The sequence below is a fragment of the Ixodes scapularis genome, unplaced genomic scaffold (genome assembly GCF_016920785.2).
Source record: "Ixodes scapularis isolate PalLabHiFi unplaced genomic scaffold, ASM1692078v2 PGA_scaffold44__24_contigs__length_19508400, whole genome shotgun sequence".
In the NCBI taxonomy this organism is placed as follows: domain Eukaryota; kingdom Metazoa; phylum Arthropoda; class Arachnida; order Ixodida; family Ixodidae; genus Ixodes; species Ixodes scapularis.
Genome location: NW_024609873.1, coordinates 7,700,662 through 7,727,069, shown reverse-complemented (window position 1 = coordinate 7,727,069; position 26,408 = coordinate 7,700,662). Strand labels below are relative to the sequence as shown.

The following is a 26,408-nucleotide window of genomic DNA, read 5'->3' as shown; positions in this document are numbered from 1 at the left end:
AGCAGAGGGCACTGCGGTCAAATGCATATATAATCGCGGTGAAATTTGCATGCATTGGCTCAACGTTTATAAACAAGAGGGCGCTGCGGTCAAATGCTCAAATGCCTGTATAACCATGTTCCGTAAAATCAGTATCATCAGCACCACCAGAGCTTCGCCCCAATCAACATCATTCACCACGTGGAGGTGCGGTCATTTTTTTTGCTTTTAAACGATTGTTATTATTGATGGGTATAGTTTATCATACAATATATCTCTGGTACTTGAAATCAACCTTTCTGTTGTTTAAAATGGGCTGCAATGAGCCCTTTCTAAGAGGAGGCAAGTGATCCTGGTTACTGTACTTTTCTTTTGTGGTGCTACTTATACCACCATTATTATTGGAATTTTTGTTGGCACGTGTTTTGGGGTTACAGTGATTAGTTCCACTCTATTTTTTCATTAATTTAATCATCAACAGTTTTGTTTTCTCGTTTGCATACTATTTTTTATAAATGCATGCAGCCTTCTATGAATGTTAATGTCTTTTGTGTAACGCGTTTCAATCCTTTTTTTGCTGCAACTCCTGAGATAACTCCTTGACCCCTCACGCACACCCTCCACTATTCGTGAGGCAACTCGCATAAAGTAAAATAATGCAGACTTGTCGCACCGTCAAAAGACCTGAAACTTGTAGGTTAAATTTTAGGCAACAAGTGGACCACAAGCTCTTGTATCCGCTCCGTCGCTTCGTCTCGGCAGCAGCCATGGCGCGTCAGCAAGGCACGCGCGTCCGCTCTTTGATGGGCAAAACAATTTATTAACTTTGTATTAATTCTAAGTTCAGTGAAACCGATAACGATGAAGTATCTCACCTATAACAGGCTTGTTTACGCAAGGTGTCGTGAACGCGATTGTTGAGCACACAAACTTTTTCCAGCACCAAGTACTTGCCACGTTTTTGTCGATGGACCGATCTTGTACGCACCAGTGAAGAGACGTGAATTCTACGTATTTCTGGATGTCACGATCCTGACAGCGCATCCAAGGAAAGAACCTAAAGGGTCTGCTGAACCAACTCGCAAATAAAATCCTGGCGGGGGTTGCGGAGTAGTCACAAAAAGCTTACAGTGAAAAGGTCAAACAAATGGCTTTGAAGGAATCAAATGAAATTTTTGAAATATTTATTTTTTTTAGTTGTGTCTTAAAAGCACAACATGCCCGACCCAGACTTGTACCAAATACCCCCGAAGAGTATTCTAGTTATGTTACTGAGTATCAGGCCTAAAATAGAATCTGGGTAGGGTATGTATCAAATACTCAACTCTAAAAAGTGTCTGCACAGAGAACTAAATACTCAAAAAGTCACCGCTTTTCCGTACTAGTGTGGCAAAGTAACACAGAATGTGATGAGTTAGTGTGGAGAAACTATGTTCACATGTGGAGACTGGATGACAAAGCGGCACTATGTCGTGCAAGGTAAGTGTGTGAGCGCTCCGTGGATGTCTTACGTGTGGGTGCCATGTCCTACGGTTGCAGTGTGACTGCTATTTTCTCGGAGCCCGTAGGAGTGTGAGACGCAATAGACAGAGCGTGCTGAAAACAAAACAATCGGAACGCAGCAGTGCTGATTAGAGCCCTTGCACCAGCTCGCGGCAAAAGAGAACCAAACACTCGAAAATCCCTCAACCCGTTGCAACAAAAAAGTCTGTTTTTTTGTTTGTTTTTTTGTTCTTTCTTTGGGGAACCTCTGAGCACTCTTGTTTAACGGAGCAAAACGCCGCTGTGTGTCTGAACAAGTGATCTTTTACCCCACCGGGAGTAACACGTAGGCACTCGAGGAAGAGGTTTGACTGGCACTTGTGTTCAGTCAGTGAACAGGCGAGTGCTGCGTCAGCGCGTTTGGCTGGCGGTTGGCCCATCGACTCCCATTGTTGGCACCTAACCAGATATGGTTAGGTCCCAGCCATATAACACACTCTGCACTTGAAAGGAAGTCATTACTACTTTCAAGATTCTAGTCTCTAGTTACAACTTTTCTTACAATTCAGTCAAACTAAGTACCAAAAAAGCGAATATAAAATCACAATTACCAGAAAGCTTTTTCTGCTAAGAAGCGAGTATAAAACCGTAATTGCCAAAAAAGTCTTATTCTCTTTCAAAACAACTGTTTCTCGAAATTTCTGTCCAGCAGCTTGCCCCTTTTCACTCGAGCACGGAACTCTGGGATACCGGAGACGAAACGGTCGCAGTCGCGGAGTGCTTAGCCAGAACAACCGAGGTTGATTAGTTTTCAGACCGTCCCCCCTTATGTAAAAAGGGGCGGAAGAGATTTGTAACTAATCAAGAAGTTACTGTAAGTTACTCACGAAAAGTACCCAAGTACAAAGTACTGACTTTTTGAAAGTACTATTTGTAATCTACCAAGTTACTTTCAGAAGCATTTAAGGATAAAGTAACTCTAGTAGAGATCAAGTGACGTCTGTTCCGACCACAGGTCTCAAGGGGGGCATGCTGGCATCCCGGATGCACGCTTTCCTGGCTCATGGGGACCCTCAAGTCAGCACCCTGGTGCGGAGGCTTCTCGTTGCGGTGAGCTCCCGTTGTCGATGCGGCCCACATTTGCTAGATGCACGGGTACATGGCTGCCATATTTCTTATTTATGAACATGAAACCTTTGGCTAGGTGTTCGGCATTTTGTGAAGCCCAAAAGTGAAGCCTGGATGAAAGCGTGGCCGTGAGGCTCGACACTGGTTGGTTGATGGGTGGGAAAGGAGGAGTGAGGTGTCTGACACTGATTGGTTATCGGGGAGGTCATGTGACCAAGGGTAGAGTGAGGAGGAGAGTTAGGCGAAGAGGCAAGGAAGATACTGGAAGATCACCAGGTTTACCATTTCATGTGTACACATGCCACGCCTTAAATTATCTGACAAAGAGTGCAGTGAATGTAGCCCTCTGGCTGAATGGGCTAGACGTGTTGCTAAATGATGATACAGTAAACTTGCATTAAGGGAGGACACTTTCCAGAAAAGTCAACTTCTGTACCGCTTGCTTTATTTAAATCAAATTTGCAGTGGATGTTTATATGAGGGGCAAGCCCATCCCTGCCAAATTTCATTGTTGTATGTCAATTCTGGAACTTGTTACTAATGTTACAATATGGAAGTCAGTGTGTTCGCTTAGGAAAACTATTGTTTAAAAATAAAATAAAAATCTGTGATTTTTATGTGTAATATAGGAATATCCATAGCACATACCCAGCTAGTTATTTTGCTATATTGCATTGTTGTTCATAAATATAACTCTATAAGAAGATAAATTTTTTTTTTTCATGTCTGCACTTTTTTACAAATGTAGTTTTTTTTGCATAAAAGAATGTTAAAGTAGAAAAACTAACCAGCGAGGCATGTTCCTCACAAAATTCTATCTCAGCGAACCACCTAAGAATAATTCTCTATTGTGTGATAACAAAACAATAGTTTTCCTAAAGTGAAATTTATGCCGAAAAGTGGAACGGAGAAAAATGCATTCAAAGTGCTCCAACCCATACCTTTTCTTTAGCATCGGTGGACCGAAAATAATTTATAATTAAAATAACTATGCAGTGCAAACTAATGAAACTTTTTGGAAATACTCTCTAAATGTCAATGGATGTACAATATGGCATTCTTTCAAAATCAACTTTTTTTGCAGAAATCGTTTTTTCTGGGTAGCTTTTCCCCCTTAATTCGACCTCAACGGGACCTTGAAATTTGGTCAAATTATCTAAATTATCAAACTAAAAGAAGGACAGAAAAACGGTTAAAATTAAACTTCCTTTTATTGTCCTAAGTACTCACGGATGGTGTGGTGCCGTCTGCGCTTAAAATGCGTGTCCAAAGTCATGCTCCAGAGAGCAGCGATCTACCTCAGCGCGCACTCAGCATTTTCCTCGTCGGAAATGTACAGCTCAACAGCCTGAAGACACACTCAAGCGGTCGGATGGGGTACTTTCGGCAGTATCCTCTCCTCGCTTTCATCTCCTACAACCACCCAGCACCTCCTAGAAATAAGGCCGTACTGCTCTTATGGGGACGTCGCAAAGGAAGGCCATCGGGGGCACTCGTCGAAGCGAAGACAAAGCTCGTGGATCGACCGTCGTAACGCGCTTTTCGTCACATGCGCGTGTCTTATCAGATAAAATGAAAGCTGCACATACCAGCAGGTCTAGAAAACATTTTATTACACGGGCAAATTATTACACCGCTAAATAATCAGTACGAAATGGCACGAGGTATGTGTATAAGACGTCTATAGAAAGATGTGATTGTTTGAAGTCGGAAACATTTTGTCACGCAATTATTGCTGTAGGAATGCATATTTTATATAGAAATACTTCGACAAAAAGATCACAGTTAAAAATAAGGTAGACATAGTCAACGCAGAATCGGCTAGACAAGTGTCATTTACCATCATGTAAGCGATGTTGTGTTATCATAGTCAACTGGGAAAGTTTCATTTCCCTTGAAACAACGTGGCTTGGACGCTTTCCCCAGAACGAGCAAGCAGCACCGCTCGGTTTCAGACATGGTGGCGGCTATCAACACAATTAGTTGCTCTTTGTTGTGCTTTTCGTTGGCGCACACGTCGTCCTTGAATGTTATCATTTTGTCCGGAAGCATTTTGTAGTAAACAGCAGTTTCATCTGCATTGAAGATGTGATCTGGGGGGTATATCCTCAAAATGTCTTGAAGCCGGTCGTTTTACCAATACTCGCACACGGCAGGATTGACATCTGCTTGCTAGCCGCAGATTGTTTGGAATGTGAGCTGGTGCCGACTCTTGAACCTTGACAACCAACCATCTGAGCAAATGAAGTCTGGGGCATCGAGCATGCTTGCAAATACTCGAGCCTTTTCGCAGACAAGAGGTTCGCTGAGAGGCAAGTTGTGGCTTCTCATGTCACGGATCGACTGGAGCACAGCCTTTTCGACGTTCAGGTGCGCCGACGTTCACAGCTGTTTCCTTTCTTGGTCGAAGTGCTCTTGTGGCTTCTCATGTCACGGATCGACTGGAGCGCAGCCTTTTCGACGTTCAGGTGCGCCGACGTTCACAGCTGTTTCCTTTCTTGGTCGAAGTGCTCTTTTTGTTGAGCCTCAATGATCTTTTTCTTGTTGGCGACCAAGGTGGCAAGCATGCTTTTCTTCAAATGATACTTGTCTGCCATCTCCTTCCTCGATACACCCTTCGCAACCTCTTCAAGAATGGCCATCTTTGTGTCAGTGGACATCGACTTGTAGTTCCCGCGTGATGCCATCTCAAGTCAACCAACCGTTGCCTCTCCGCTAAATGAAACTGCCACTGCTGCCGCAACATAACCGAGCTCGGCCTTTGTTCTAAACTCAGCCACTCAGCATCAACCGTGCCGTGTGCAATAGAAGCGAAAATGTTCTTTTGCGCAACGTAACTAAACATCACATCCCCGAAAAATGCACACTACAAAAAAAGAAAACGAAAAAAGGAAGTTTTACGAGTTGACTTTGGTGCCAGACAACCAAGCCGTCAAAGAAAAAAAAAACAAAGGAAAAAAAAAAAAGAGAATTTGTGTTTTCCAGCGCGCAGGATGGACCATGCACGATGCTACAAAAAAGTGCATTGAGAGTGTGCGCTGAGGAAGCTTTTTGAGCCAACTTTGGTGCTGTGCGGCCAGGCCGTCAAGAACAAAGAAAAATAACAACAAAAAAAAGGAAAAGAAACCGCGTGCTTTTCGGTGCACAAGATGGACCACACATGACGCTACAGAAAAGCGCTTTGAGAGCGCGCACCACTGGCTGTCTCCGCGCCTGACCACGTGCTATGTTCTCTGCGCTACCCCACGCCAGATTGGTTGCGCTGGCTCGTGTCACTTGCTACGGTCCATCTCAGTGGCGTAGAGGAACAGGCACATATTTGCGCACGTTCGGCTTTGCAGCAAAGGGCCCGTGTTTTGCCGTATGTTGGTGGCTTTTCTGCCGTGGTGCCGTGCAACGTGATCCCGCGTGCATTCACTCGGGACGAATTATCTGATGCGGAGTTTTCCCGAGTTCAAACTATGGAACTTTCCCTTCCATAGAAATGTATGGGTGCTCGCTGGGACTTTTGAACACGATCAAATTAAATGAAAAGTCGAATTAACCGAGGTTAAACTAACGAAAGTTTACTGCATATACGTTTGTAATGCTAGAATGTTTCACGTATGCAACACTATTGCCTAGCAATTTGCCATACATTTTTTTAATGCATTTTAAATACCCTCAGGGCCATGAGGGCATTACAGAGGGGAGCTGGTGCATAGGTCACATGACGTCAAGTCACGTGACATCCATTTTCCCGCCAAATTTAGCGTGGAAACTGAATTGGTGCATAGGTCACGTGACGTCCATCTTCCCGACAAATTTAGTGGAGAAACTGAATTGGTGCATAGGTCACATGACGTCCATTTTCCCGACAAATTTAATGGGGAAACTGAATTGGTGCATAGGTCACATGACGTCAATTTTCCCGACAAATTTGGTGGAGAAACTGAATTGGTGCATAGGTCACATGACGTCCATTTTCCCGACGCATTTAATGGGGAAACTGAATTGGTGCATAGGTCACATGACGTCAATTTTCCCGACAAATTTAGTGGAAAAACTGAATTGGTGCATAGGTCACATGACGTCCATTTTCCCGACAAATTTAATGGGGAAACTGAATTGGTGCATAGGTCACATGACGTCAATTTTCCCGACAAATTTAGTGGAGAAACTGAATTGGTGCATAGGTCACATGACGTCCATTTTCCCGACAAATTTAATGGAGAAACTGAATTGGTGCATAGGTCACATGACGTCCATTTTCCCGACAAATTTAGTGGAGAAACTGAATTGGTTCATAGGTCACGTGACATCCATTTTCCCGCGAAATTTAGCGTGGAAAGTGATTTGGTGCATAGGTCACGTGGCGTCCATTTTCCTGTCAAATTTATTGGGGAAACTGAATTGGTGCATAGGTCACATGACGTCAATTTTCCCAACAAATTTAGTAGAAAAACTGAATTGGTTCATTGGTCACATGACATCCATTTTCCCGTCAAATTTATTGGGGAAACTGAATTGGTGCAAGGTCACGTGACGTCAATTTTCCCGACAAATTTAGTGGAGAAACTGAATTGGTTCATAGGTCACGTGACATCCATTTTCCCGCGAAATTTAGCGTGAAAAGTGAATTGGTGCATAGGTCATGTGGCGTCCATTTTTCTGTCAAATTTATTGGGGAAACTGAATTGGTGCATAGGTCACATGACGTCAATTTTCCCAACAAATTTAGTAGAGAAACTGAATTGGTTCATAGGTCACGTGACATCCATTTTCCCGCGAAATTTAGCGTGGAAAGTGAATTGGTGCATAGGTCACGTGGCGTCCATTTTCCTGTCAAATTTATTGGGGAAACTGAATTGGTGCATAGGTCACATGACGTCAATTTTCCCAACAAATTTAGTAGAGAAACTGAATTGGTTCATTGGTCACGTGACATCCATTTTCCCGTCAAATTTATTGGGGAAACTGAATTGGTGCATAGGTCACATGACGTCAATGTTCCCGACAAATTTAGTGGAGAAACTGAATTGGTTCATAGGTCACGTGACATCAGTTTTCTGCTAAATTTAGCGGGGAAACTGAAATGGTGCATACCGTATTTACTCGCACAATGAACGCACTCGCTTAATGAACGCACCCCCCAAGTCGGCTCTCAAAATTTTGACTTTTTTTTCACTGACGTATCCAACTCTATTGTCAAAATTTTGACACCCTCCCCCATGCGTGCGAAATGACCACACTTTTGTATCCTGGTGCAGCGAGGTCGCGAATGCATGGGCAGCGTGGGCAAACAAAACAACTTGTGAAAGGCAGAAAAAAACAACAAAAAAAACGTAAGCAAGAAAAAAAATCATGACGAGGAGCTTTTTTTTTGCGCATCGGAGTTTGGTTTTGGAGTTGCGCGCCGCGCATGAAGAGATAAGAAGTTACATCTATTTTTCGTGATAAAAGGTCCGTTCATTATGCGAGTAAATACGGACGCGAAAATTTTCCTTCGTGTAATGAACGCTTTTCCCCCCCCCCCCGAACATTGCTTCGATTCTTCTGATAAAAAACTGTGTTATTTTGCTAGTAAATACGGTAGGTCACGTGACGTCAAGTCACATGACAAATTTTCCCGCCATATTTAGCGTGGAAACTGAACTGGTGCATAGGTATTGACGTTAGTTTTTCTGCTAAATTTAGCGGGCAGCCTCAACTGGTGCATAGGTCAAGTGACGTAAATTTTCCTCAGAATTTAGCGGGGAAGCTGAATTGGTGCATGGGTCATGTGACGTCAAGTCACATGACATAAATTTTCCTGTCGGATTTAGCGTGGAAACTGAACTGGCGCATAGGTTGTGACGTTAGTTTTTCTGCTAAATTTAGCAGGCAGCCTCAACTGGTGCATAGGTCAAGTGACGTAAATTTTCCTCTGAATTTAGCGGGGAAGCTGAATTGGTGCATAGGTCACGTGACGTCAAGTCACATTACATCAATTTTCCCGCCATATTTAGCGTGGAAACTGAACTGGTGCATAGGTTGTGACGTTAGTTTTTCTGCTAAATTTGGCGGGCAGCCTCAACTGGTGCATAGGTCAAGTGACGTAAATTTTCCTCTGAATTTAGCGGGGAAGCTGAATTGGTGCATAGGTCATGTGACGCCAAGTCACATGACATAAATTTTCCCGCCATATTTAGCGTGGAAACTGAACTGGTGCATAGGTTGTGACGTTAGTTTTTCCGCTAAATTTAGCGGGCAGCCTCAACTGGTGCATAGGTCAAGTGACGTAAATTTTCCTCTTAATTTAGCGGGGAAGCTGAACTGGTGCATAGGTCACGTGACGTCAAGTCACATTACATCAATTTTCCCGCCATATTTAGCGTGGAAACTGAACTGGTGCATAGGTTGTGACGTTACTTTTTCTGCTAAATTTAGCGGGCAGCCTCAACTGGTGCATAGGTCAAGTGACGTAAATTTTCCTCTGAATTTAGCGGGGAAGCTGAATTGGTGCATAGATCACGTGACGTCAAGTCTCATTACATCGATTTTCCCGCCATATTTAGCGTGGAAACTGAACTGGTGCATAGGTTGTGACGTGAGTTTTTCTGCTAAATTTAGTGGGCAGCCTCAACTGGTGCATAGGTCAAGTGACGTAAATTTTCCTCTGAATTTAGCAGGGAAGCTGAATTGGTGCATAGGTCACGTGACGTCAAGTCACATGACATAAATTTTCCCGCCATATTTAGCGTGGAAACTGAACTGGTGCGTAGGTTGTGACGTTAGTTTTTCTGCTAAATTTAGCGGGCAGCCTCAACTGGTGCATAGGTCAAGTGACGTAAATTTTCCTCTGAATTTAGCGGGGAAGCTGAATTGGTGCATGGATCATGTGACGTCAAGTCACATGACATAAATTTTCCTGTCGGATTTAGCAGGGAAACTGAATTGGTGCATAGGTCACATGACAAATTTTCCACTAAATTTAGCGGGGAACCTGGATTAGTGCATAAATCACGGGACTTAACTTTTTTGCGAAATTTAGCGGGGAACGTGAAAAAACTGCCAGGAAATATTGTACCCATAGAGTAAAACCCGTTTAGAACGAACCCACGTACAGCGAATTATTGTCAATGTCGAACTCATGGAAATTTTAAATAAAAATGCATGTAAAAAGTACTTTTTATAACTAACAACATATTGGCTATATCAAACTATCAAAGTTTTTCCACCCGGGAAGGCTTCGAAAAACGCGCAAACAATCGACTTCTAGCCTGTACCTCCCCCTCCCCCCCCCCCCCCCCCCCCCAAAAAAAAAAGACAAAAAGGTAGGAAAGAAAGAAAATTTAAAAAGCTCAAGCCGCCAACAAAATTGAGCGAAGAGATGCGATTCAGAAAGGGGGGGGGGGGGGGAGAAAGCTAAAAGAACAAACACTGCATGCATGCAAAAAAACGAAAAACTTTCCAGCGCTTTCTTACAAGGTGGAAGCGACGAGATGAGAAAGAAAGTGAAGCTCTCGCCTTACAACAAACGCATCGTGGAGATTTGTTGTAAATGGTTTTTGCTATATCGAACTACTTGCTATATTAAACTGATCGTAGCATTTCCTGCTCTTTGTTATAAACGGGTTTGACTAATAACTGAAAATCTGGAGTAATAGCTTAATAACACTATCGCATTAAAAACACTGAACCTAGGAAAGCAACTTTTTTTTTCTTACCTGGTTAGGACGAGAATGTCTCAAAATAAATATATGTTGAAAAAAAAAACATTTTTTTTCGCCCAATATTTATGCTAAAACACAAATTTTTCGATTTGTGGGCGAAGCCGAAATCATACCTCTGTGGGATTATGATGATAGCGTCTGTACCCAACTAGTGTGCACTCTGAGGTCCAGTGCGCTCGGGGCACACACAAGTTGCATTCAAACGCTATCATCATCCTCCCACAGAAGTACAGTTTCGGCTTCGACTGCAAATCGAAAAATTTGTCTTGTAACATAAATATTGAGTCAAAATTTTTTTTCTTTTTTCGTCACACATCTATTTTGATATTTGCCTGTCCTAACCAGGTAGAAAAAGAAAATTTTGTTTCCTAAGCTGAGTGTTTTCTTTAAAAGACTGGGGTCAATATTTTTTAATTTGGAATTACGGCTGTTTCCATCATACCTTGTAATTCAGTGTCCCTGAATTACAAGGTATGATGTTTTTTTCAATATTCTGCGTAGTTTTATAAATATTAGGCCTCAAAATTTTGTTTTGGGCGTCTACAGCAAAATTGAAACTATCTGCTAGAGGGATGGCAACAGTGATCACCAGCTGCACGGCTGTGACGTGACATCACAACGGTGTTGTGGTATGCGGTACAACCAATCAACCGCAGCTCCACTGTGACGTTACGTCGCAAGGGTGCTGCACCAGTGCTCCTCGACTAAAAGCTAACCTGCTTGCTGCCCACTAAAGAGCAGCTGGTCGCATCTTTAAAATCGGTTTTAGTGGAGTACACATCTTCACTTTGACGTAAAATTTCGATTGTGATCATATTTCATTCCACTAAAGTGATACCAGTCATATATCTTGGTTTCATTTTCGACTGGAGTTGCCCTTCAAAGGGGTACTGAATCGAAACTTAAAATATACTTATCACGTATGCCCTGTGTCCTTCTTCTTTGTGTTCGTCCTTTCTGCGCTGTTTCTTAATATATACCTCTCACGTTCAGAAATTAGTTAAACATGATCAACTCTATCTGCTAATGTCAATCACTGCTTGTATTTCAATTCGATGGCTGTATTTTTCGTTCTAAATGTTCAGTTCTGGCGAGCGCTTCAAAATCGGCCGTTAAAGAGTGGGGTGCGTCTTAGAATATTTGTCGCGTCCGTGACTTGCCCACGATGCCTTCGGCCTCCCTATGGCCAAGCGTACCATAATTATGAGGTTTGAAACATTGTGGCGTCAACCCATTACTGGGTTGACGCCACAAAGTGCCCAAGGGCTATAGCACATCACTAATGCTATAGCAAGGGCTATAGCATTTCTGAGTGCCCAAGGGCTATAACATATCACCAAAAGATTGCGGAGCCGGCGGAGGCATGCGCACTATAGCCAGCCGGCAATGGCCAGGCGGCGCCAGCAGGGTGAGAGCGCACGGTTATACCGTGTCTCGTTGTAACTTGGAAAAGGACGAACGATAAGCCCCACATTGCGTGCCGAAGGCTTCGAAATGCGCGACGTATACGAGCGCAACACACATATTGGAGCATGACGCAGCGAAAAGCCTGATACTTCTTTGGAGTTGAGGCGCGCTCCTGTGATACGCAGTCACGTTCCTATTGGCCCGCCAGGGCCGTAGCTTCCGCTCTACTGGCACGTTACGCGATCACGGCGTCCTGGGGTACTCAGTATTTCTTGTTTCGGACACTAGGCTAAGCGGCGCCACCAGAGTAAAAGCTCACGTTTAAACAATGCAGCAGCCACTCCCAGGGGTACCCAATATTTCTTGCTTCGGTCGCTAGATGGCGCCAAACTAAACAGCATTGCAGGTTGCCTATGACAACGCATAGTGCGTCGTCTGCTTTGCGACTTGGCCAGTATGGCGGCATCAGCAACGTCGGTTCTGGGCGCGAGCTCGCTGCTCCTTGAACAGGATGACATTGTCGCGAGGTGGCTGAAGAACCTTTGTTATCTCGCACGAGGCGAGATGCTGCTAGATTTCCTACCACGTGTTGTCTAAGGTGAGGGAAGAATCATGTGCAACATTGGTAGGACGAGGCAATTGCTGCTTACTTGATTTGCCACCGACTAATCAAAATGACTTGAAGGCGCCATACCAGTTGGCATTCTTCCATTATTAAAGCGAGCAGGGAAACAGGCAGAGTCTGGTGAGGCAGCACAGAGGTGGCATCGCTCAAGAATTTCACGCGGCGTATCACATCAGTTGTGTTGTGACTGCAGCATAGTCATAACCATCGCGAAGAAACGCGTACACCACGACGATCCTGTGACATTCCTTGTAACGAGGGCGAACACTAAACGAACGAAGGGAAGGCATCAGCGTAGAGGAAGTTTGACCGGTCACGACGGGACGCGATTTTCCGAGCGAAGACACAGAGCACAGAGAACACAACTGTACAATTCTCACACTGTCGCATTAAAAACTACCACAAAAAAACACTTCCGTTGCCACGATTTTTTGCGGCGTGACTTGTCTCAATGATAAACGCTAAACGAATAAAGAGAAGCGATCGGAAACGCTTTTGTTGGTCTCGTGCAACGAGGCTTTTGAGATCGTCCAGGTGGGGGCACTTCGCACATCGGCGGCGACTAAGTTGGACGGCGAGACAATAGCTGAATTCTCACATCGTCGTGCAGAAGCTACCGTGCACAAAAGTGGATACCGGCACAGTTCTGCAACACAAGCCCGGGTAACTTCAATAGGTCGGCGTCTATTGGCGAGAGCGACGTTAAAAGCAGCGCGCGCCATGTTGAAAAATATAGTTTGTCAGTGACGTCAAACAATGAGTAGAAGCGATTAGCTGGTGGAGTGAATTCAAGGTGGCCAACTGTGCTTTGGCTTTCTTCACCCAACCTTAGGTATTATGTTCTGTACTAAAATTAATTGATGGTCTAGTTGGTTAAACATTGTAAACGAAAAATAGCACAAGAACTTGGTGGGAAGAAGACAGAGACCGAAAAGATTGCTCTCTCCTGTCCCGGTTTTCTTCCTACCATGTTCTTGCGCCATTTTTCGTTTATTATAAGATTACATAGGTAATCTGTACTAGTGAGCATACTTGCTATATAGCGGCATTGCCGTCGGAGGCCGAAGCTGTCATGACATCCCATTAAAGCTTTATAACCAACAATCAGGTGGCTTTTGGTTATCGTTGAATTCATTTTCAGACAAAATATTGATGTGTCTGAGGTACTACTGGTTACCTTTGTCATATTCATGCAAAGAAATGAGTTGAGAATTTGGTTTCTGCACCCCTTTAACCAAGTTATCAGGGAAAGTGGGGTGGGCACTTCCCCGGTGTTTTACGGTAATTATTTTGGTAATGATTTTGCAACTACAAGCAATAACTTTACAACCACAAGCAGGTTTGTACCATCATGACCAAACTTGGCCCAGGTGGTCCTATTGGTTGTAGCCATCTTGCGCGTCGCTTGTGGGGCGTCGGGGCGCGAGCGACGCCCTTACATTGTCAGTTTTTCTCGCCGACAAATGCCCAGCATGAAACGGCATAATCATGACAACCATGCTAATAACAAGCAATTTTAAAAGCCAAATCGATCTATGTTCCGCACAGGGTAGAACATTAAGTTTTAAACGGAAAATACTGTAGTACAATTGTTTCCTTAACCCTAAAGAAATTGAGGTACGCATGGAGTGCAGAGAGTTCCTCTTAATCACAGCCGAGCTAGAGCGAAAAGGCACACTTTCTTACGACCTTCACGTTTGGAGCACAGTCAAGCCCGGTTATATCACACTCGGGTATTTAGAATTATTGTTTATATCGAACAGTCCAAATATCCCCTTGAAAATCACATGTAATACTATAGGAGCATTCTTTTTCTGTATCGAACTCCCATGGTGGGACACTCCATATAGCGAACAAAGCACGGCCGCCTGTGGCTTCTCCCGCAGTCGGATTACGTATTGCACTGCCAGCGGCGAGCACATAGCTCGTGTTGCGGGGCTGGCAGACCGCCAAGCCAGCACACGAGCATGGGGCAGCAAAAAAGCAGTTGTAAAAAAAAAAAAAAAAAAAAAAAAAAAAAAAGATGGGGGTGGCAAAAGCAAGGGGAAGGGCACGCGTGCGCGTAGGGAGGGCAGTGAGTGCCCGCTGTTGGAACGGTAGCGTGCGCTCTTTCCCCAAACACCGCTGTCGCTGCGCGACTCCTTAGCCCCGAAATAAAATAAGCCAAAAAAAAAAAAAAAAAGTGTTCCTGAAGTTGAGTGTGTCGACAACAACGGTCGCACTTTGAACGCCTTATCTTTGTTTACCTTTTTCTTTTGCCGTTTTTGCTTTGCCCGTTTTTTTTTTTTGCTGCCTGAATTTAGTGAGGTTTCATTTTTGTTGCTTGCTTAACTTTATTTTATGGATCGATCAAGAGATTTTTTTTATGCGGCTTGCTTTTTCCGTTCTGTCATTTTTTAAAATTATTTTTGTGTTTTGTTGCCGGCGCCGTGTGGAGGTCATGGCCCGGCGTAAACGATTCCAAACACCGTCGCGTAAACGCGGCAGTGTTTGTGATCTTCACCAACTGAGCTCTACCGTATTTAGCGGCTCTCATAGGCTCTATTTGGTGAGGTCCCATTTGTCACGGCCTTTGGTATTAGCAAAGACGCATAAAAATTTCAACTGGAGTCACCATATTTTTGTATATCAAATTATCGATATATCAAACTATATTACGATCCCCCTTTAATTCAATATATCCGAGTTTGACTGTAGTTTCTCCCCAACACCGCTGCTCGGTGGGGTCGCCGCAACCTCAACCCCCCTTGAGAAGCACCTCAACCTCACCATGTAGGCCTCCTTTGCTTCGGTGTCCAATGGACCCTTTTCGAAAGTCCATCGAGCAACTTTCATGGTCTCCATTCTTTGGGCACGAAACGCGTGATTAGATTCGAGTCCTCGCTGAACTTTGACGCAGCGCTTGTTTTCGATACGAGCTGAGCTGCCAAGCTACGACGCAGCCCTCGTATCCAGTACGTGCTCGGAGTACGTGATCAAGCAATGGCGGACAGGTGATGGCCAGGACTTTTGTAAAGGGTTTATTGGAGGAATTTCTAGACGAGTTAGACGTACATGCCATTAGGCCATCTGCCGGCGGGGACTCTCCGTCTTCTCAAAAATCTATTTTTCATAAAAAAAGTGTTTCTTTATCGTAAGCCAAAAGTATTTCTGTCGGCGTACCAGAGTCGTTTTCATTTGAGTACATTGGCGCACATTTTGAATCACTGGTTGGAACTGATGTCCAAGGTGGTTGAGGCAGTACTGGAAGGGCTAGCGTAGTCGCACCCCCATACGACTAGAAAAAATCGCATTAGTTCTAAACAAGAAAAAAGACCATAAGGAAAGCCACTCTCTAACCCTGCATGTGTCAACACGTTGCACTGTGCTGTTAAACGTACGAAATGTTCCTGACCATTTGCTGCTTCTGTTCAGGTGCTTCATCCCTGGTACGGCATGCTGTGTCGCTGGGTTCAGACTGGCCAACTGGAGGACGTCTATCACGAGGCAAGTTCGTCCCCCAAAGACATCTGGTTTTCCCCATATTTTAGGCATGTCCTAAGGGAGTCATTTATTCCATTCCTAGACCTTTACAAGTGATGAACCGAATCTGCCGAACTGCAGATTTGGCAATGTTCGGCACATGCCAAACTTTTGAACGAAAGTTCGGCAAAGGCTCTGTAAAATTTCGGCAAACGTCTCCGCATGTGCGTAAATGTGATGGGGCCATGGATTGCAAATGGATGCCACGCGGTTACTATCGTACAGTGTAATACTACCAGCGGTTATGGTGAGGTGTGGATTTGGCAACCTGGTAACTGTGCATTTGACAGCCTTTGTGAGTGTGGTCCTCTTCATTATTTTCTGCCTCATGAACAGATCGACCAGGAATTGACGCAGTCCAATGCGCAAGTGACAAATGATGCGGTACATTCTGGATAACCTGATTTCCGTTTTATCTTTCCAGTGATGCAACGAGGTAGTTGCAACATTGACTGAGATGTACTTTAAAGCACTCCTTGCAATTATATCAGTATTTTTTTTCGCTCACAAGTAGTTTGTGCCAAAACAAAATAATATTGCTAATTGCCGTTATTTCTCTTGTGTTGCCTCTCTGCAGTGCACCGGTACTCGGAAAGAAGCGAACTCAACGGGGCCGCTAGAATATAAAGAATGAATCCCACAAAAAAACGCTGTTCAAATTAATTGGCTTATGAATGCATTAAAAACATAGCGGGACAATCAAAATTTTGAAATTAGTTTGAATGAACCAGAAGTATAAGATATCTGAGTTGTAATTATCGCGGGCGTACTGAGTAATGATGGAGGTTTAAAGGGAAACTGAAGCGGTTCTATATTTTAGGAAAAACACTTCATTGGCCTTCATTCAGCCTCCAGGATCACGAATATCAAAATTACTTCTCAATTACTTGCACGGAGGCTGCAGAAATTAATTTTAGAGTACCGCCGAAGCCCTTCCTTCCCGGGGCGTGACGTCGCACTAGGAGTTTTCGGAATCTCTTTTCTCGCGCATCTTTAGCACCTGTCAAAGCTATGCATGCGCACTTTTCTATTTTCAAAAAGGTCAGAAACAGATGTCACAAGTGATGTCTGTGCGAAAAAATATACCTGGCAAGCTTGCAATTGCATGCGCTGTTCATACGAGCGTCACGCGCTTGGTGGCCCAAAGATCCTGATATGACATCGCGACTGGTTGGAGGTTTTTCGCATTTTCTTGTATTTAGTTACATTTTCGGGGGAAACGAACATAGTATTAAGATTCACGCAATAAAAATAAAAATTTTTTTCAAGAAATGTTTCAGCTTCCCTTTAAGTTTCTTGAGGCAAAGTTGCATTTTAGTTTCGAAGAGTAAAATAAAACCAAGGTGAAAAGCTGCTGGAAACTGCACTGCCAAGTCATGAAAACGGGGGAAAAATAATTTTGGTGCTTTCTGGGTTTTCTTTTTATTAAAGTCAATTGAAAGATAAGTTTAGTAAACATTAAGGGCAATTCTCTGTGCCTTAGTGTGCTGTGAATTCGGAAAGGACCATACTACATATGTTACGAGCGAATAGGTGCAACAGTACAGATAGAAAATCGGGGAGAGCACGTGGCGACGTCACAGCGCCGAGCTTTGGTGGGAACGATTGGGGATAGACGCAAAGCTATCTGCCTTTGTCTCTACTTGCCGTTTGAAGGCATTCAAACAGTGAGTATAGACAAATGCAGCTTGCTTTGCGTCGGCCCCCTAATCGTTACAACCAGAGCTCAACACTACGACGTCTCCGCATACTCTCGTTTCCTTCTCTCCCTCAATTTCTATCTTTATAGGCTTCAGCTTCACAGAGCCTACAAACACGCGGCTCTCCTTGGTAGTCTAAAAGTAAATAATAATAATCTCCCCTCACACAGTGTATTTGTGCACGCAGTGGCACGCGAGACTATGCCAACGAAAGGCCGTCTGTGGCAAGCACTAACTTGCCAGCCCCGTGCACTCGCAGTTCTTCATAGCGACGAACGAGGGGGTTCCGGCCGAGAGCCTGTGGCACGACAAGTACTACCTGCGCAAGAACATGGTGCCTTCGTTCCTGTCCGAAGCGCAAGCACGCAAGGTGAGGCTGGGAAGGGAAGACGAGGCGGCTCGGAAAGCATACCGCTCCTTCGGTGCCATCTCAAGAGACACATGCGACGCGTGCCGTGGCCATGCTGCTCGTATGTCGACAAAAGACAGTGTCTTGTTCGCTGCAGGCTCTATGACAGAATTATCTGCACTAGCGGCTCATGCATGTTCGAAGCGGGTTTGCTTTACACATGTGCGTGCTTCAGACGTGTCTGCGTACAGTTTTTGTTTGATCAATGTGATGGGGTTGTCGTACGAGAAAGAAATGCACCCAGACAGTGTCTGCAGAATGTCTTTTTGCACGACGTATTAGCGGCATGACCGCAGTATATTTACTAACTTGGCAAGGGTCTGGGAACTGATAAGAGTAGATACAGCAGCGGGCCTGGTGTCGACTTTGAACGACGAGTTCGGGAACGATTGACGGCTACTACTACAGTCTGTCACAATGTAGGATCCCCAAAACAACTTTTGCCCACAAATTCTCGAAAAAAAAAAAAAAAAAGAAGAAGTTTATGGCATCACAAAGTAGCACCCCGCGAAACGTGCATTTCTGCAACCACCTACAGTTGCTCGGGAATCAATATCATTATCGTTTATGGAATTGTCGGGTCGATAAAGTTCAGCACCCGCCTCTGAGGAGCAATTTGCCGGAAGAGTGTGCCCCTTACATGCCTGCCCTCTTCTGCGGGAGTGAAGCTTTGCTTTCTGTGGGGCGGAGAATTTGTCGAGCCGTCTCACGTTAGCCTCAAAGCATTACCCGCTTTTGAACCAGTAAAGCCTTGAGGCTGTTTCACGGGTTTGTATTCGAGTGCGATTAAATGCACCAGTGCCATCTATTGGGTAACCCGGGAACACTCCCTATTTGCCTATAACTAGATTGAAGGTTTTGCAGTATTTGCGAGATTAAATCTTCACACTATCTTTGAGTAACAATTGCTTATATCATTCTCAGAAATAGTTCGAGCTTACGGCGAATGAAGGGCACGTAAATATCGGAAAATATATACGCAGATTGCAGTCCCACGTCATAAAGGGCAACAGCAATCATAGTCCACTCAATTTCACTCTCGGCGTAAAGTCCCTTACGAACGCCCACTCATTTTGAAGAGGTAAATGGGGAAAATATCGGTTGGGCAATCCTTAGGAACGAGACGGTGGAAGTTTATCAAAAGCGACCGACAAACACCACGGCACTCGCCGTCAACCCTGTGACACGGGAACTGATGCTGCACGTCGCGGACACGGCAAGTTTGGTTTCCATGGTGCGACAGAAACATGAGGGTACCTGCCACAAACTCACTTGTCTCATGTACCGATACCGCAGATCACACAGTTGATGCAATTTCTGTCGGACATCCCGCAATGTTTGGAATTTTCAGCCTATGGATACCGTATTTATTCGAAAATAGGTCGCCCTTTTTATACACATATTCGTCCACCTAGTACTTCCCCGCAGATCCCATGGAGACCGATCATTAGTACATACAAAAGGAGGCGACTACTGTAGAATACCACGCATCCGCCCGTACCACACTAAGCGCCCATACCCAAATTTGTGAGATCTGAGAAAATATGCACAGTACATTGATATGTAAAATTGATGACCGGACAAGCGCCCATCCCCCATTTTTTTTTGCGATTATCTCTAAATTTTGAGTGGGTGCTTGCCCGGTATTTTACTGTAATGGCGAAACAGAGTGTGGAACAGAATGCGATCGACACAAAACTCATTTTTGTGTTCTGAGTGCCTCGTCATTCGCTAGGCCTCTTCCGTAAATCGCAACGATGGCTCTTATTTAGGGTTGCTGTGAAATACATGCGCAGGCGTTGTTCATAAAGAAGTTGACCTATTTTTTTATAATTACGGTATTTAGCTACAAAAACGGGATGGGCAATGTCTGAGGAGTGCTTATGGGATATCATGGTAATCAGTGAATGATTGCGGGCACACTTTGATACATATTCGAATATCAAAGCCAGGGGTTCTCAAACTTCTTTATCTCGGGGAATGCCTATTTCGATTTTGACCACTGAGGAACCCCTCCGTGTCTCAACATTATTAAAACAGCTGTGCAGAAGCCTATAGACCTTGTAAACCATTATGCACATGCTAGGGGGTTCTGGCACATTATTATGGATAAGATCTTTTAGAAAAGGGCTTAAACTGCAAGAACTCTTCATTTAGGGGTGGGGACGACCAAGGAAATTTGGGAGCTCCGAGAATTATTAAGGGCACTCTGGGGAATCCTAAGGGTAATCTGGGGAGTCCCTAGGGGTTCCCTGGGGAGGCCCCTAGGAGTACTCCACGGAACCCCTAGGGGTACTTTAAGGAGCCCATGGGGCTACTCTGGGAAACCACTAAGGATACTGCAAACCCCTAAGGGTACTCTGGGGAGTCCCTAGATGTACCCTGGGGAGCCCCCAGGGGTACTCCGGGGAACCCCTAGGGGTACTCTGGGAGCCTCTGGGGAGCCCAGTTTCTGACGATATAGGCACATGCCAACTTTTGGATGTCCTTATACCCTGGCAGATTTTGTGCACGGGCAAGGCAGTCAACTTCCTGCTCCACGTGTGTCAGGACCAGCCGACGGGACCGCTGCTGCAAGACTCGCACTTGGAGGCACGCACAGGTACGTCTGCGCTTTGGCTTTCACCGTGCCGGCTAAAGCGTGGTGCCTCAAGCGCGTCTGCAACTGGCCCGTTTAGCATACCGTCCCGTCCGTACATCGAGAGTGGTCCCGGAGTGACAACGAACGACGATGTGGGAGCCGGCATGTCGCGTTGTCAGATGTCTTGATCCCGACGGTTGGTTCTAAAAGTCCGGACAAAAAGCACGAGCGAGCATCGCCGCCGTCGTGGAGTGCCAACTCATGGCCGCCGAAATTTCCGTGGACTGTCAAGCGGGAGAGCGACCTGCAGCAGAGCACGCATCTGCCTCGGTCTGCCACTGCTGCAGTGACGCGGCCCAAATTGCAGCCGGCGACAATGTGACACTTTATGATGTCATTGGGGCAGAAATTGAGGGACCACTTTGGGGGGGGGGGCAAGGTAAATGCACCAGTCAGAAACGCATTCCAGGCTCTATGGCCACAGCTATGGGACTTGTGAGACTTTCTGCAGGAGCCTTACCCAATGAAACTAGCACCCATTTTGTGTGAAGCAGCATCACATTCCTTGAACAGACTGCTGACTGATCTCAAAACCTTTGCAGTTTCTGCCGTAGTAAATTTTGTCCCTAATTCATGCAGAACAAAAACAAAAAAACTTAAATATTAAAAAAAAAAAAAAATCTTGGAAAGCTTGATATTTTTAACGCAATGTATTCATATGGGCTGGATTTTATGGAAATGCGTAATGCTCGAGAGTTACGAAAAAGCGTCGTACGCGGGCCTTTTTTCACGATGGCTTCTCTGAAGCAACGTTCCTAGCAGGACAAAAGGTTCCAGACCAGGTAACCTTACAACCGTGGTATTGTGCAGCTCGCTTAGCTTCTCATGTGGCATTTTTCGTCCCTCTATAAGATTTAATGCACAGATGGCTAACGTAATGGTCTTACTAATCAGAAAACGCTGAACTTATTTTCCCCCATATTATGTCATCACTACGGATAGGTTTGCCTGCCAGTTGTGCCAGCGATTGCCGCATTTTTCTAACAAAGCAAAACTTGTATTGCAGTGGGACAGGTTTTGACAATCTTTATTCGGCTCAAAAGAATCTAGAACGCCAGGTAGCCCTTGCGCTGTTGCAGAAAGACAAAATTTGTGCTCTGGCACAATCCCGAGGCCTTATACTAAAAAGATTTAGTGGATGAAGAAGTAGATTAAATTAAGAATTCTAAATGCTCGACTTTTGCGCGGCGTTTCACCAATGACTGAGAATAGTTTTGAAAAAGGGCACTTGAAATAAAGAAATGATTTCTTTGGGACATCATTTTCCCAAATTTGTTTTTTTTAATTTTAAGTGGCATTTTAAATGCATAGCATTTATAGGGCAAGTTTTCGGCCCTTTTGTGACCGTATCACGCTGCGGTATTAAAGGTTCACAGTTAAAGGATCACGTGACCTAAGGTCACATGACTGCATGCTTTCCCGGTGGTCGCATGACTTTGTAACACCAGGTGAAACCACATGGTCAAAGGGGACCTATAAATGGTAAGCTTTTAGAATGCCTTTAAAATATACCAAAGGGACAGGCAGTTTTTTTTTTTTTATTTTAGATCACGGTATGTTTAGTTTTGTTGCCCCTCAGATTGCAAAGGAGCTGCCCCTGGGGTGATGCTTTCCTGCAGTGCAGTCCCTGCTGGAAGCCGATCGCGATGACACCTTCCAGCAGTTCCTGGATCAGACATACCAGGAGAGGAATCGCCGCGTCCTGGCTGTCCTCGGCTCGCAGTTCAAGCTCAAGGAGCACCTGCAGGTCAGTGCCAATCGCAGTTGGGCTTTCGGAATCGAGGACTAACTTCACCTTTGGAATATATGTAACCCTTATAGTATAGAGAAGTGATGTGAGCCTCTTTCCACATGGTGGTTCCTCCTCTCCATGGGGGGAGACCCTTCTCCTCGCTTTTCCCTCCCAGCAGACTACACCGTTCTTAAGCGTGGTCATGCGACACCTTCTAGATTAAAGGGGAGCTCTGTGGCGTTCTAAGCTACCCTGACACATTCTCAGAATAGTCAGGCTTACTCTTCCCAGCATGCTATTTATTGCCTCTAAATTCAAAATGGCTATCGAGAAAACGGCAAACAAAGGTAATGTCCAAACCAACGTTCAAATGTTCCTGCGGGGTGACGTCATACTGTGTATAACTTGAAACTTGAGCAGGCAACCTATAAAATAAGTATTGTGTGCATGTTTTTTAATGTAAGGTCTGTAATGCCTTGTGCCCTGAGAATAAAATAAATAAATAAATTAAAATAGATTAGTTCACGTAAAGGTGAGGCAAAGTAGAGTTCAACTTTAGTGCGCTTGCCTAAACTAAAGTGAAAAAAATGTTGAATTTTCAATTGAGCTGTCTTGCAGCACATTTACCTAATTCTAAATGGATAAAACTCCTGACCACGGGGAAAATGCCAATTTTATGTGGCTTCATTGTTATACTTCTTTTTTTCAGAGGAAACTATTAGGTTTAAAATACGATGCCATACATAGAAGAATGGACTTTTGAATGATGCAAATTTGCAGAGACTTGAATTATAACACAATATTTATGTTGTCAAACACATATTCTTTAATTGGTCCAAATTGAATAAAGGTACAAATAGAATGCAATCCACTTAAAATGATATAAACAGTATCAGGATGTACTGCTTATAACAATCAGTTGCTAGAGGACCATGCAGTATTGCGTAGGGGATCCAGTCCAGATACAACAATAATCGGTTATGACGATAGCATTTTCGGGTTTTCTCATTATACAGTAAAACCTCGTTATAACAAAGTTGAAGGAGAGATTGTAATTATTTCGTTATAACTAGGCTTCGGAGTTTTCGGTTTAAACCGATAAAAACCGATAAAAGTACGCCGAATGCATTTTCGGAAATTCGGTTTTAACCGAAAAAGGTCAGTTTGTAGGTTCGGCGTTTTCGGTTTAAACTGATAAAAACCGATAAAAGTACGTCTAATCTGTTTTCTAAAATTCGGTTTTAACCGAAAAGGGACTGTTTTTCGAGGTGGGTGGGGGAGGGAGAGAGAGAGAGGGCTTTGCAAGGTTCGACATTGTGTGACGTCTTCGTGATTGCCCTCTTTCAAGGTTCAACATGCAACAATAGAGGTCTTGGATTGGCCTTCGCGGGACATCTGTGTCCTTTCTCTGATCGGGTTGAGTGTGTCAAGTTCCCGGTTCCCCCCAAAAAAGTTCGGATGTGGGCTAGTATAAGGTTTTTCGCTTCATGCACTTCAGAGGACATCGAGGAAAGCCGTCAATACCTTTTTTAACACCCTCCCTCAAACTCGTCTGTGGTTAAAAACAAAAATACAATGTTTTTTTTTTTTTGCTGGTTTGGGTACGGTCATTACTTCAGACGGTCACGTCGTCAGAATGGGAAGGAAAAAGGAGCGCACTGAAGATTATGCCCGCGAATTCCGCAATTCCGGAGTGTGTCCTGACGGAAGTTGTTGCGAATACCACGTATGTACATGTGCCGTTATTCTTTGAGTGATCACAAATATAGCAGCTACAAGGATCATCTGATCCGGTGTCCGATGGTGTTTCTTTCATATTACCCGAAAGAAACGGTGAACTTTTTTGTGAATAAATATACACCGAAAAAAACCGAAAATTGAATTTTAAAATAAACACCGAAAAACGTACGCCGAATTTCGAAAAAATAAAAACCGAAAACGCGGGACCCTAGTTATAACCATTAGTTTGTTATAGCCAATGTCAATTTCTTCCCTATTAGCAAGCAAGGGGAATTATGATTGCTTTGTTATATCCATTAGTTTTTTATATCCCATTTTGTTATAACGAGGTTTTACTGTAGTTATAAGTGGATTGCACTGTATATCTTAAGAAACTGAGCCCAAAAAATTTGAAATATTCTAAATGTTCTCCATCCTAACAACAGAAAGCTCCACAAAAACTAAAATTCTAGCTCAAAAAGACACTAAGCTAGCAAAAATCAAGTCAACTCTCATGGCTCACATGCCTTTGAGCTCAGCAGTTTCTTAATGGGATGAAGCACAGGTCGTCAGAACTGAAATAGGATGATCTGGCTTCATCCTCAAACCCATTGCCGCTACCAGTGTTTAAAAAATCTAGGGAAGATTCGCAAACATTGCCACGCTTGCTAGTGCGCCCCGGACCCGTGGAAGCAGCTATGGTTGTTAACAATGACGACGGGCTGTCAGTTTCATGCTTGGCTTAAAAGTCGCTGCCACGCGAAAAAAGAAATGCAGAAAACAAAACTGTAGTCTTCAAACTACTTACGAGATGGTGCAGCAAGCGCGGGAGTTCTGAGGCAGTTTTGGAACAGGCATCCGCACCCACCAATTACAGGCAATCGACGCCCTCTGGGCGCAGGTGGGAAACAGTTAAGAAATGAGCATGTCAACTACATCATAGCTGCCGTTTGACGCTGTGCTGGAATTACGTCTTTCTTGTCGGCTCCAGGCGCTGCGGCAGTTCCTGCTCCTGGGACAGGGCGACTTTGTCCGCCACCTCATGGACGTTCTCGAGTGAGTCGGCTGTTCTTTTTGTCCCCCCAGTCTTAGTCCGGGACAGGGGCGACGGCAGGTTGGATTCTAGGCTGCGTTACCGACTTTCTTGTCTCTCGTGTCTCTTTTGGAATCAAGGCCATTGTTGCAGGAGGTAAAAACAATTTCATGAATGTTGTCTCAGTGACGATGGAAGTTTGTTACCTCTCGGAGAGGAGCTTGAGACTGTGAGAGGTATGTGCAGTCTCAATTTCAGTGGCACTATAGCCTGTCGCAATTTAAAGTCTGCAATGGAAGCTCTGCCTCTAGCGTGAGCTCTCTACCTTCTATAAAACTCTGGCGCATGTGCAGCCAAAGCATGACAAAAGGCAACAGATGGACGTGTGCTAGAGGCAGTGGTTTTCCCGAGTACTACCTTACGTTTAGACGAAGGGGGAGCGAAAGAGAGCGCAACAAAACCATAAGCGCTAACCCGAGAAAACTTATGAGAAAGGAAGCGACAGAAGATTGGATAAAGAGGGTGGACGAAAGGTTAACCACATTCATTTTGCTGTGATGCATTCAAGTGCTTAAATTGCTTGCCACCTTCCGTTTTTCATTTTTTTTTTATAGCATGCATGATGCGGATGTTTCCTTTCAAACTGAAGCTAAAAATGACTGTACCGACCTTATGAGTGATATTTTGCCCCTCGATTTGTTATTCGTTCTGCTGATGTGTGCTCCTACGCCCCTTTGTTCCAAGGTGGCTGAAAGGCACAGGAAATTGGCAGACTTTTTCCTCCGGATTTATTTTTTGAGTTCCGCGGTGGCAACAGACTATTTGTACATACGAAAGCCTCGTGCATCAAAAGTCACTTTCGAGCCTTCATTGCCTCGTGCGCTCTGTGACGACAGCGAGCAGCTGAGCCAGCCGGCGGTGAAGCTGTATCAGCACAGCCTGAGTGAGTCTGTGGCCGAGGCCCTGCGCAGCACCAACGCGCAGTTTGTGGACCCCGAGATCCTGGAGCGCCTAGAGATCAAGCTGCTCGAGGTGCGACCCCATTTTATGGCACTACCATGCCCAGAACGAGTTCCCGTGTTTGGTGTCCTTATGGCGCCTGCAATGCGTCTCCGACCGGTCTGTTTACCACGTCCTAAAAAGTGATTCCTCGATTTCCGCCCAATGGCCTCATAACAAGTGCCACGCTGTCGCCGTCTGCGACCCTGGCAGTATCGCAGCAGCGGTGGTAGATGTGACAGGCGGCTGTTTTGCTGCAGGTCGCTCTCGAGCTTGACAGTCCATGGAAGCTTCGGCTGCCAAAAGTTGAGACACCACAATGACTTAGACACTCGCGT

At 44.6% G+C, this 26,408-nt stretch overlaps 1 protein-coding gene across 1 annotated transcript in view; it reads left to right on the top strand.

Moving 5' to 3' along the window:
* LOC8024840 (gamma-tubulin complex component 3) overlaps positions 1–26,408 on the top strand; it is a 68,308-nt gene that overhangs the window by 21,584 nt on the left and 20,316 nt on the right. Inside the window, exons 10-16 of the mRNA XM_042293124.1 lie at positions 2,477–2,571; positions 15,730–15,801; positions 17,797–17,907; positions 20,449–20,548; positions 22,207–22,334; positions 25,030–25,094; positions 25,968–26,103. Of these exons, the coding sequence (XP_042149058.1) occupies positions 2,477–2,571; positions 15,730–15,801; positions 17,797–17,907; positions 20,449–20,548; positions 22,207–22,334; positions 25,030–25,094; positions 25,968–26,103 (707 nt within the window). The remainder of the gene's footprint in view (positions 1–2,476; positions 2,572–15,729; positions 15,802–17,796; positions 17,908–20,448; positions 20,549–22,206; positions 22,335–25,029; positions 25,095–25,967; positions 26,104–26,408) is intronic.